At 43.1% G+C, this 12,537-nt stretch overlaps 1 protein-coding gene across 1 annotated transcript in view; it reads left to right on the top strand.

Moving 5' to 3' along the window:
- The first annotated feature begins 2,011 nt into the window (after positions 1-2,011).
- LOC126199506 (resuscitation-promoting factor RpfA-like) overlaps positions 2,012-12,537 on the top strand; it is a 43,543-nt gene continuing 33,017 nt past the window's right edge. The window contains exon 1 of the mRNA XM_049936429.1: positions 2,012-2,294. Coding sequence (XP_049792386.1) covers positions 2,012-2,294 — 283 coding nt within the window. The remainder of the gene's footprint in view (positions 2,295-12,537) is intronic.

Here is a 12,537-nt window from a genome sequence, read left to right as displayed (position 1 = left end):
ACATATGGATGATGAAGACGTTAATGCAGCTAGAAGTTGGCTCTGACGTTGACCTGTAGAGTGGTCCCATGCCGGCATACAGGCCCTTCCACTGAGTTGGCGTAAGGCGGTCGCATTGGTTGGAGGTTATGCTGAAAAACAGGGCTCTGTAGTCGAAAGATGGAAAATATAATGTATTGAAATACGGAATAGAACCAACTTGTTTCCAGAAACAACTTTGTTAAATTACTTATTGAACGTCCCTCGTACTAGTATAAACCTCTGTGGAGTATATAAAGGTTTCAGTTGTTATCGAGCTGCTCGTTAGTCGCTCTGCCACAGAGACATCCGCCTCAGAGCACCTAGACCTTCTATAAATACTCCCTGCGTCACTTAAGTCGGCGTAACAACGTGTCTGTTAAGTGCCGTACATAGTACTGCCTCCGTTCCAATGAAAAAAAAATGAATGTACAATACGCACAAAACAAAGAATAGTTTCCAGCTATCTGCTTTAATCTCAAAAGTTACCTTCTCTCGAATTTGCGACTTTTGGCGTCATATGTGAAATAATAAAAGTTCCAGTCCAGGCTCCTTACAAAGTTTTGATCTGCCTGGAAGTTGCAGATCAGTGCACACTCCTCTGGAGAGTGTACATTCATCCTGGAAGCAATCGCCTAAGCTGGGGCTAAGCCGTATCTCCACGATATTCTTTGTGCCAGGAGTACTGGTCCCGTAAGGTATGTAGGGAACTTCATTAACGTTTGCAAGGTTGGGCAGAAATACTGACGGGGTAAAGCTAAGAAGTGATAACTGTCATGAAGCACTGTCCTCAAAGGCAAAAGTTCCGAGTTCGAGTTCCAATGTGGCACGCAGTTTCAATCTTCCAGGAAGTTTCAGATCAGAGCACTTTCTGCAGCAGAGTGAAAATTCCTTCTGGATGAATATCTGTACATTGAACCGTAGTGCTCCATGCGTGTACAGCATCGTTTGTGGCATTTAAGGGCTACAGGCTAAATAACAACTGTAATTAGTGTTTAGACAAGTCTGCATGATACAAGAAGATTGAAAATAAATATTCGTTCTTAACTAAATTTTTTGTTTGATTTAAAGACTTATATCACGTCGCTTCTATTATGTACAGTTTTTTCATAATGAAACAACGATTTTAATTTTAGTTAAAGGGCTTTTGATCGGGCTGCAAGTTGAATATATGAAAATGTTCTTCCTTTATGTCTGTGGGATAATCCGGCAAAGAAAAGGAATTAGACTCTACAGGTTTGGTCAAGTTGGGAACTTTCGGTCAAGGACTAAAAACATCTTGCACGAACCGCTTGTAGACTACAAATAATATTTCTTCTACTACTATAGATCAAATTTAGTTTGATGAAGCTGTTTGTAAAGGTCCTACCACAAGATGGATGCTGCTTTCTGTGAATTTCGCTTCATTAGTCAAGAAAAATTAGAGATTGGAAATTTTGGTGATCCTGAAATTCACAAATTAATCAAGTATGACGAATCTGAGAATTCAATGAATGTTAGAGATTTAGAACTTTCTAGAAGCTAGATTGTATCAAAAGTGAAAAAACTAACATTCTACAGTCACACGAATATTCAGGACGACGTCAACCGTGATGTTAGGATACCGTGGAAGAAAGGTGGAACGAATGTAAGATGATCGACTGTTGTTGGATATTGAAGAGTGATAATAAAGATGCAGGTTCTGCGAGGAATGAAAATGGTTAAGAATTGAATGTAATAATGTTTTCATGATTTTGTTTAGAGATCTGTTCGTAGTGCGTTTACTACATGTCCTAAAATATGAAACAATCATCATAAAAATATGAACTTTGTTGTTCAGTTACTTATATCTTTAATATATAAGACGGTTTTTATCATATAAATTTCGATGTGATAGAACAAAATGGAAGCAATTTTCACAGTCAGCGATACATATTGACCCTAGAAAAGTTTTCGAGCAATCATTTGCCAAAATTTTTGTAAGTGCAAGCTTGTGTTATTAGAATAGAAGGAAATGATTTTAGGTAAGCTACCAGCTAAAGCAGCAGTGATCGCGTGGCTTCCACTGGGATATGCTGTCACGGCAGGAGCGGCTCTCGACACCAGTAGCCGCCTGCCGCCCACGACGGCTGACAACGACTGTTCCTGGCTTGACGGACGCTCCAGTCTGCTGGCAGTAGTGGGCTGGAGGCAGCGAGGCGTTGCGGCAGCCGCCGAGTCTGGCAGCGGCGGTGGTGGCGACGCGGACGTTGACGCCTCGTGCGGACGGCCGCTGTCTTGGCTGCCACGCCCGGGCTGTTGGCGGGCATTAGCTAGGCACGCACCTGCCGCATCTGCCAGCGAGAAACACTGGAAATAGGTCGGCGCCGAGTCGATGCAGCTTGCTTGCTCTCCTCTGCCTCGGGAGATCCGAACCTTTGCGCTCTGCTCCTACCGGGCTGAAATGAAGACGTCACCCAAGTCTTTGACGACGCAATACTAGGACAAGTAAAACTCGTATTCTCTCTTTCACTTAAATGGATGAGAAGCAATTATATTCACTTTAGTGGTTACTGAGTTCTACGCTGGCGTGCAAAACTTAAGGACGAAAGTAAATTACGTATGATGCGTCACTGCCAAGTATTATAACTCGATGAAACTTGTACCATACGTAGAAAGAATTACTCCACTGTAGTACAGAAGGTAAGTGAAGTAATTCATAAGGACACAAACAGAAATGACTCTTTTGTTCAAACACAATAATCACACTGAAATCGCTGCGATTTATGATAGCCCCTGGCTGACCCGTGCGTGGCTCGTGTTCGCCCCATGATGTATTTTACACTCTGTTTTTAACGTATTTCCACCTCACTACGTTAATTTAAATAGCATCTGTACTCGACTGCTATTACTTACCGGTCGTTGTGTGTCTTAAGCAGTTGGGGTTGCGAGTTCGGGTCTACCAGTCAGTTGGAACGCGTCTGGAGCGCGGTCCGGACCTGCCAGTCGGGGAGTTGCAATGCGGCACTAGTGCAGCCGGGTGGAGCAGCAGTGAGGTCTGCGTCGACATGGCTCGTCCGACCATTGCCGCCACGCTTCACTTGAACTGGGCCACTGTCTTGGTGGATCGTCGGTCGGTCGTCCTAACGGACGACGTGTTTTGGCTTGCCGATCATTCATGTGTCTGCTGTGTGTGTCCATCGACTCCCGATTGTCTTCGTGTGTGCTTAGTTTACTGATGAGTATCGTTCAGGTCTTCGTGCAAGTGTTTGTCGGGTTGTGTGTGTAGTTGCCGTTGTTTTCACTGACGACGATTTTAGATGTTGTCCGCATTCTGCGGAGGAATCGACCGGTTGCTGCAGACCAGGGAAGTTATCTCCGCACGGTGCAGTCGGTTGGGACCACTGGCGGTCCCTGCGCAGTGTCGGAGCGTGTGTGGAGCTGTCCGATCGCTACGAGATTCGTGGTTCACCGACCCATTTATGTTGAGGTGGTTCGTTTCGGTGGTTCGCTGTTGGGAAGGTTTTCCTGTGAGTAACACCGAGTGTTTCTAATGCTGAAATTTAGCCGCCATGCGGTGCAATTCCTATATTGGCTGACTACAATTCGAGTGCACCAGTGGAATTTTCTGCCTTGTGGCCGTTAGTGTTCCGGTTACCTGCCTTGGCCACTAACGTAATTTTGAGGCAGCGTCCTTTCCTCACCTGTTGTCGCTGTCCTACATGGTGTGTACTTTTCACAGCTAATACATATTTCATTGTGGATTATCACGTTCGTAAACTTTTGTGTTTGAGTTCTCATGTACTGATTGATGGCAAGCAAGTCGTTGTGTCTGCCGGTCCGTGGCTGTACCCTGGTTGGGTTCCGACGGATCAAGTGTAGTTGGGCTCACCATCTGTCTCACCTAAGTGAACGAGGGCAGACCGACCTCCCTGGAGGCTTCTGAGTGCCGTTGTCTTTATTGTTCTCCCACCGATATTTAATTATCTGTTTTCAGCTACTTAAAATTAAGGCTTATAATTATATTTTTCAAAAATTTTTGCAAAATTAATTGTGGGCTTTCAGCCTTGCAACTTTATTCTTAAAATTATCTTTCAAGCTTAAACATTGCGGCCCTCTGCCTTTAAAGATTATAGTAATATATTTTAAAATTTTGAAACTTAGTTGTGGCCTTCAGCCAATTGTGTTCCACCTTGCATATGTTTGTTCTATCTACTTTGCCTTGACGGTTTCCACCTAGCTGTGATATATGATTTTTTCATTCGCTATTTTAATTGCATTTTTTTCTTGTAGATTTTTAAGATTTCATGTTTTGAGGACTTCGGCTGTGAAAGAGTTGCATTTGGTAAAGGTTCGGCTATGTGCCGCTTGGTTGTAAATGTCTTATTAAATTACAATCAATTACACTTAGAAGGTGAAACTGACCCCAGCCTTATTTGGCCCTTTCCACAATCCTAATTACCTGTTCTGCCCAACTAATCGGGTTTAGCAGTGCGTTTCACTGGCCATTCCATAATGTGGGACATGGTTCTTAATACGATGTGTGATCATTACGGGTGGCAGTTCACGCTCTCCAGTGTGCTGCCACACCAACCACAACGTTGGTAAGGAGTTTACGTGGTAGGGCGCTCGATTCATCCAAGCAGCTCGGTTGAGAGTTCGTTGATGCACGTTGACGTGCTGCTAACACTTCTCCCCAACGCACCACACACGTACTCGATGGGATTTTACTCGACGGAAAGCACAATCGAGTCTATTCGCTGAATACCCCTCGTTCCAAGAGCTTCTCTACCTACGCTGATCCAAGCGGCAGCGTATTAACATCCGTAAAAAAATAATTTAGGGACGAATGCAACGCCGAAACGAGACACGCTGGGAAGAAGTACAATTCAGTAATCACATTGGCCGATGAATGTATCGTGTTCAAAGATTTGGAGGTCTGTACACCCATGAATCAATATGCCCTCCCTCACCATAACATCTGGACCACCAAGACAATCACGTTCGACAACGTCGGACGACCCTCCATATATCTTTCCAATGCTCCATGTGTTTTGATGTGGGGAGACATAATGTTGATGGCTATTCTGACCTCCATATTATGTAACACGGTACATTAATCGGCCAAAATTATTGTGACACTGCAGTCCTTACCCATGTGGGCCTTTTCAGGGGTGAATTCGGTTCTGACTTCACTTTTGTGTGTGAGAATGCGTGACCGCGTCGAACAGCGCTATTGGAGTGGCTCTTGGAAAGAAAGGTTAATCGCCGAATGGACTTGTCTGCCCGTTCCATCTGCTTAAATCACATCGAGCACGAGTGGGGTGCGCTGGAGGGACTATTGCAGCACGTCCACTTTCGACAACGATCAACCGGCTGTACTCAGCCGAATTGGCGGAGGGATGGAACTCTCTACAAGAACGCCTCACCGGCATTGTGCCCAGCATGGGAACATAGTGTAGAGCATCAACTCCCGTCCGTGGTGATCACCCACCCTATTGAGAAACAGGTGCCACCATTCGTAATGTCCAGGTGAAATACCAAATTAAGATCAGCCTGTAGATGCGTAAATAGGGTGAAACGCGTAGTTGATAAATAAAAAGACTAAAATTGCAACGAAGACAGTTTTCAACTAATATTACCTGTTAATGACATATCGTGCTTAAATTAGTTTGTCTTTATGTTGTGCTCACGGTCTATTTCTCCTGTTAATAAGTCCTTCTTTCCACTTAAATCGTTCGGAAGATTCCGTGGCGTCTCTGCAGAAATTTTACTTGCTAATACTGTTTCTTGTGGTTACTGTATTATAGAGGGTGCATCATAATTAATCGCTTAAGCAAAATCTCATTTAAAATTGGCCCTCAAACGAACCGCTTGTAATGTAAGAGCGACCTTGTGTTTATCAGCCACCAGTGATTTAATGCTGTGAATTTATGTTTCCTGTTAGGAATAGTACTGTACATCATTACGGAAAGTAATTAGAGGTGCTTTGGTAGAAGTGTAGGTGTTTTGAAGAAACGTGATAACAGTTACATGACTGTACTCGCAGTTAAAAGTGGCGGTCAAGGCGTCGTTCTTCTACCTCTCTGCAGACTCGTACCCGTCGCCGCAAGGACTTTTGAATCCTTTCAAACACGCCTGAAACAGTTAAAAACGCTTGTCAAGCCTTGACAAGTCTTTGTCCCATTGTTCATCGTGTGGACACGACCATTATGGTAGCCCCAAAACACATAACTTCAAGGAGTTCATATTATGCGATATTAGAGGCCACGGAACAAAATCAAATGGCTCTGAGCACTATGGGACTCAACTGCTGTGGTCATCAGTCCCCTAGAACTCAGAACTACTTAAACCTAACTAACCTAAGGACATCACACACATCCATGCCCGAGGCAGGATTCGAACCTGCGACCGTAGCAGTCGCACGGTTCCAGACTGCGGGCCTAGAACTGCGAGACCACCGCGGCCGGCAGGCCACGGGACAGATTTCCTCGCCCAACCCATTTTCGACCACATCGGTGCACTACCTTATGTCTCACCTTAGCTGCAAAACGTGCCATCGCTCCATCATACATGTACCACATCTTCTGTCCTGCAAGATGATGTCGCGGAGACCGAATGTAATACCGTCCACTAAGTTTGTTTGGTAACATGTACGGCCGAATAAGACGATCATCTAGTACCCCTAACAACACATTGAAAGAGAAACGTCGATGATGGTGTGGAGACTCATGCACAGCATATGATTTGGAGCCTAGATGACTCCAAACGCGAGAATTATGATAACTTAAACACACTGTCACGAGTGAACCCTGCTCCATTTGTAAACAATATACTATCTTCAAACTTAAGATTGTCTACAACGTGTTGTTGCATCCACTGACAGACTTTAGTCTAGGACCGAAGTCCGACTCACTAAGCATCTCAATTAGTTGGAGGTGGTACGGGTGCACTGGATGGTCCATTATTCACCAAACAGTACCGAGGCTCATGCCAGGAATTTGCCTGGCCAGTCTGCTATGCGAGATTCCTGGAGTGAGTTCGACTGTTTCCAACATCACATCCTCAAGCTGAGGTGCGACCGTGCAGGGCTATCCGCTCTCGCAGCCTGTGCAAAGCTCCCAGTTTCTCTGAGGCGTTGATGCACCCTCATAAACGTTCATCTCTTGGTGTGCCTTCGGACAGGATATGGTTCTTGCTACAGTCGGGCAGCCTCCAGTGCAATGCCGTTAGCCCTACTATGCACGAAGGCATATCCACCCACATACGTATAACACAACGGACGTTCCACAAACAGCTGATAGTGTGGCAGTCTGACAATAAACTGTGCTGTTTACAAACCCACGTCTCGAAAATGTAAACCAAGACCACAGGACTGATCAGCATGCAGTGTTTACACAGAATCACGTCAGTAGAGGCTGGTAAGCAGAAAGTCGCAATTATCTCGGAAACGGTTCGTTTACAGATCGGTGTTGACTGACACGTTTTCGCTTCTAGAATCGTGTTCTGCATTAGTTTACGCCATTAATTGTGATATTCCCTGCATACGCGTTTTTCTTAGTTTCAACTATCTCCCACAAAAATTAATGTAATCAATTTTTATCTATTTACTGACAATTATGAGGAGTCCTGATACATGATAAAACCCCTGCGCCGCAGTACATCAGCACACCGTCCGACGAGCCAAAATTAAGTGTTTCAGCTCATTGATATTATGGGATAATTTGCGGTAAATTCATTTTCTACATTAATCACTGAAGTGTACAACAAAAATTTTCTGACGAGGTAAAGGATGGCTGTGAGGACAAAGTGTGGTAGGAAGCTGTCCAATGGCGTGTTTTTGGTTCACGAGTACGTCAAAGCTCATTCTGTACAAGTCACTGTCACACTTGCTGTCTTTGGCTAATTCACAGTGCACCTAACCTCCTGCATTCTCTTGGCATGGCACTCAGTGACTTATTCGTGTTTCCTCGGATGAATAAGGCAGAAATAGACTTATACAATCAGTATATGCACCCACTCATCCCTTGCTGGGAAAAGCGTTTCGGACAGAAGGGAAAAACACCAAGTCCAATTTTAGAGGTTGCAGCTTGTTTTTTCTAAGATTATAACTGAAACTTTATGGTTGCTCCTCGTATAGTGACATTAATAAAGCTTTAAATGCAACAAAAATGCCTTAGCACCTGCTAGTGGTTTAGGGAGAGGAGTGAAGGGGAGCGATAGAGAGTTTAAAAGATAAAATAGATTATTACCAAAATGGCTTTCCATTTAAGATCAACAAAACTAAACAAAACGGATTCACAGGCTTCAGAAGCTGCTATTGGGCCTACAGATATTAAATATTTTGAGATCCGTTACTAAAATTATATTGACTGTCAGAATAAATAAAGGAAGGATCAGCAAAACACTACTTCACTCTTCATCTTCATCAGTGTTGTGACCAGACGAAACTACAATTGTCCAGCCATAACTGTGGGTTCTTAATATCTTTGAGAGAAGGTTCATAGAACTAGAACACAGGAAGTAGTTCACTTTATTTGATAACGGTCGCAGGTTCGAATCCAGCCTCGGGCATGGATGTGTGTGATGTCCTTAGGTTAGTTAGGTTTAATTAGTTCTGTTCTAGGCGACTGATGACCTCAGAAGTTTAGTCGCACAGTGCTCAGAGCCATTTGAACCATTTGAGCCAATGAAAGATTAACCTTGGTACAGGAGTAACAGGTAATTTACAACTGTCATTAAATAGCAAAGCATCACACAATGCACTAATTAACAAACTCTTCTCTTCAGGTACAATATGCAATGTTTACTGAAATACATGTTCATCAGAAAATATAAAAACTCGTCGGTCCTACATTATGAAGTTGATTTCGTCAGATGAGGTCACAAACTGGAGGCTGAGCTCTTCCAAGCTCGGCTCTATGTTGACCTCAGTTCGATGGCACTGCAGCGCCAAGTGGGGAGGTGTGGTCATCAGGAGCGCCTCCTATGCGTAGCTGCAGATTGCAGAAAGCGCTCGCAAAATATGTGGTTCGATATGCATTGCCAACTTTGGTGTTGCACTGTGGTGTCTGATCGATACAATCAACAAATTGTATCACAAATAGACGACAACTTCGTTGCCATGTGGTATATTAATGGTACCCAACAGAAAGCGACGTTAAATCTGATATGGTCATTATTTTGTGTCATACACAAAGCTGCTACTTTCTGTTTTTATAAAAAAACGATACAAGCTGTCTTTAGGCTTCTAACGATGGACAAATAAGTTATTTAGGGATAACCACGTTCTAGATATCCACGATGTTGCTACAGTAAACTCGAAAGACTCGGAGTAAGAAAGCACATATTTTTCATTTGTTTTTTATGTAACTTGTTGTTTGAAACTCTAATCTTTGTCTGCATTTTACTCATAAAAAATTAAGTACTCTCTAGTGCGTCTGAAGATAGGCGTTGGACCCGATAGCGCTTCTCATTATCGTAAAGAAACATCCATTTTGCGACTTTCCAGTGGATCTATTATGAAAAGACTCGTCATAAAAATATTTCTCTGTTGCAGACCACCGTCCGCACAAGTTAATGAGTGATCGGTACAGCCAAGAGATGAATCACTCGTCTCCCAGAACTGCCTTATCTTGTACGATCAGAAATGTTACTCTTACTAAAAACAGAATTAGTGAAGAGCGATCTAATCAAGTAGACATATCAAATAGAGTGTCAGTATACATCTCAATTTTAAAATTTTTCCGTTTCAAGGTGCCCTTCAGTGTCAGCCACAAATCTGACCTAAATTTGAGCGGCATATCAAACACATGCAGATTGTGATGTTCTGGTCACTAGTATTGCCCTTCTTTCACTCAGCTCCGATTTTCACATTTCAGGATCCCAGTTCACTATGCGGTCAAAAGTATCCAGACACCTATAAGTGGACATTCATATGGAATGTGTTTAATCTTCGCCTTTATGGCGGCCTTAACTCTGCTGGAGACACGTTCAGTGAGTTGTCTCATTGTGTGCAGAGGAGTGGCCGCTCTCTCTTTCTCAAGCGACCAAACTGGAAATGTCAGTGACGTTGGACGCTGGGATCTGGAATGAGGTCGCCGTCCTAATTCATCCCAGAGGAGTTCCGTTGGGCTTAGGTCTTGACTCTAGGTAAGCCAGTCCATTTCAGAAATGTTTTCGTCCACAGATCTTTGTCTCAGAATTGCTGTTTTATGACACGGGCATAGTCGTGGTGACACAGTCATCATCTCCGAATTGTCCCTCTTCTGTACACAGTACACATTACTGTAAGATTCATTCATATCCTTGCACATTAAGCGTCTCATAGCCATAAAAAAGAACCCCATACCTGAACAGCGCTTCCTCTGTACTTCACTGATGACGCAAGAGGTTCTACGGACATTTTCCAACCCCAAACGCTTCCGTAGGATTTCCAGGGAGTATGGCATGATTCATAACGCATGATTCATAACGGCAAACTACTGTTTTCAATTATTTGCCGCTCTTTACACCACCTCAATCGTTACTTAGATTTGACTTCACACATTTTTGGCTTATAAGGAGCTGCTTGACCATTGTACCCCAACCACTGTGCTAATTGGACAGCTGGTTGTAACTCACGGGGAATTCGTTCCGCTGATTTCATGCATTATTTCCAACCATTTTCCACAATGTTCGGCGGGCTCTGTTTGTCAGTACATGATGCCTGCCTGATCTTGATTTAGTTGTGGTTGTTGCTTCCTATTTCCACTACACAGACAAATTACCAACAATCAACTTGGGCACATTTAGAAGGGTTGGAATGCTCCTGATAAATTCGTTGTTCGGAAGACCTCCAATGATTAGTCACGTACGAAGACACTGATGTCTCCGGACTGAGCCTATCTGTTGTTACTGCTTCCCTACTGACAACACAATGCTCCCCGTCTCCTGGCGTGTACGTCTCTCGTGAGATCTAGGGGTCATTTGCATGTTACATAGGAGTGTCCGGACGCTTTTGATCGTTTAGCGTGTATGTCACATACAGCAAGGAAAATTTATGCCTTCTTCCAGAACTTATTCAATCTGTGCGTTAGTTTGGCATATCAAATAGCCTGACATATCACCTGTTGATATAAAGTGCATTCTAAGCAGTAACCAAGAATTGGAGGAAATTGCAATATAGCAATGTTTTTACCAAATCAATGCCGTCGGCTGCTTATATACTTACTTTTGTCTGAAAATGACAAACCTATAGCACTGGTTGTCATTCACTGGATTGAAGTGCCCTATTACTGGAGACTCTTTACTACCGCCAACTCTTAGCTTTGTGTTCATTTTCACGTGGGTGTAGTGTAAACCACCAGACGGACATAATTGTGGTAATGATGAAACGTTTGTCTAATCATGTATTGTTAAAATGTAGTGGTTGGTCGGACTTTAAAATTAAAAACATGACAGCTTGTGTTTTCTGAGCTGCAGTGCAAGAACATAGCAATTGGAACCGAAAGAAAGTACTCAATTCTCTTTTGACAAGTTAATTCTTTCTTCATGAGAATATTGAGATAATTTAATAAAAGAGGGATTATGTCTTTATTTGTTGTTGATTTATTTCCATCGATATTTGTTTTTCTTTTCCTGTATGACAACACGTTCCACAACTAGAGCAATTTATAACCTTATCTCCGTGCAGTTTTGACTGTTAAACCGTTTTAATATACTTGATCTGAAGCAATTTCTCCCAAGCCATAGTTTTGCGCAAAGCACGGAGAGAGAAAAATAGTGAATCATGTAAGTCGTCTTGCGAAACGTCGATTACTCATAGTACTAATAAAATAAAATTTTTTTTTTTTGAACAAGCAGGCACGGAACCGATATAACATAACGTTTATGGATCGTCGTATACATTAGAAAACTGAGTTGCATTGCCTTGCGATAGCGCGTGCCTTTCTTGTTGCGTGTCTCTTCCCCTAACTTGTCATTACTTCTCAAAATGATCATGTAGGAGATTTGCTTTTTGATGCTGTTTAATTTGTACAAACCTAGGTCTTGACGGCACCAGCTTCAGTCCAGTGTTTGAAAATGGCCTCCCACGAGGCTCACTGAATGGCAGTGTGTTGGCGCAATAGTTTCGCTATCAGCATTGCTGGAATGTGGCTGCAGTACATCCCAGTATTGCTGTAGGACCCAGCATATTGCTGAAGGAGGTAGATGTTTCACGTAGTTGACGAAGTATGGCCGGAACGTTACTAGTGTTGTTCACCATTAGCAATTAGTACTTAGAGCGTAACTCCAACATGGTGCTTAAAGTTGTCACGTTAATGTGCAACCATTCTTAATGCGCTTGAAAATGATAAGTCGTCGAAATTAGCTAATCGCACGGCTCAAATAAAGATCGTCTACGTTACAGCTGGGGCGTACCACATTTTCGTTTACAAAAACATGTCGGGTTTGGAAGAGATCTTTCTTCACTCACAATTCTTACGTCACATTTCATGGTCACTTCTGTTACACCACTACTTGTAGTCGCCTTGAACAGTATGTTACGAAACACCAACAAAGCCATCAGTTTCATACATT

Source organism: Schistocerca nitens, chromosome 8 (genome assembly GCF_023898315.1).
Source record: "Schistocerca nitens isolate TAMUIC-IGC-003100 chromosome 8, iqSchNite1.1, whole genome shotgun sequence".
Classification (NCBI taxonomy): Eukaryota; Metazoa; Arthropoda; class Insecta; order Orthoptera; family Acrididae; genus Schistocerca; species Schistocerca nitens.
This window is presented reverse-complemented; position numbering and strand designations above follow the sequence as displayed.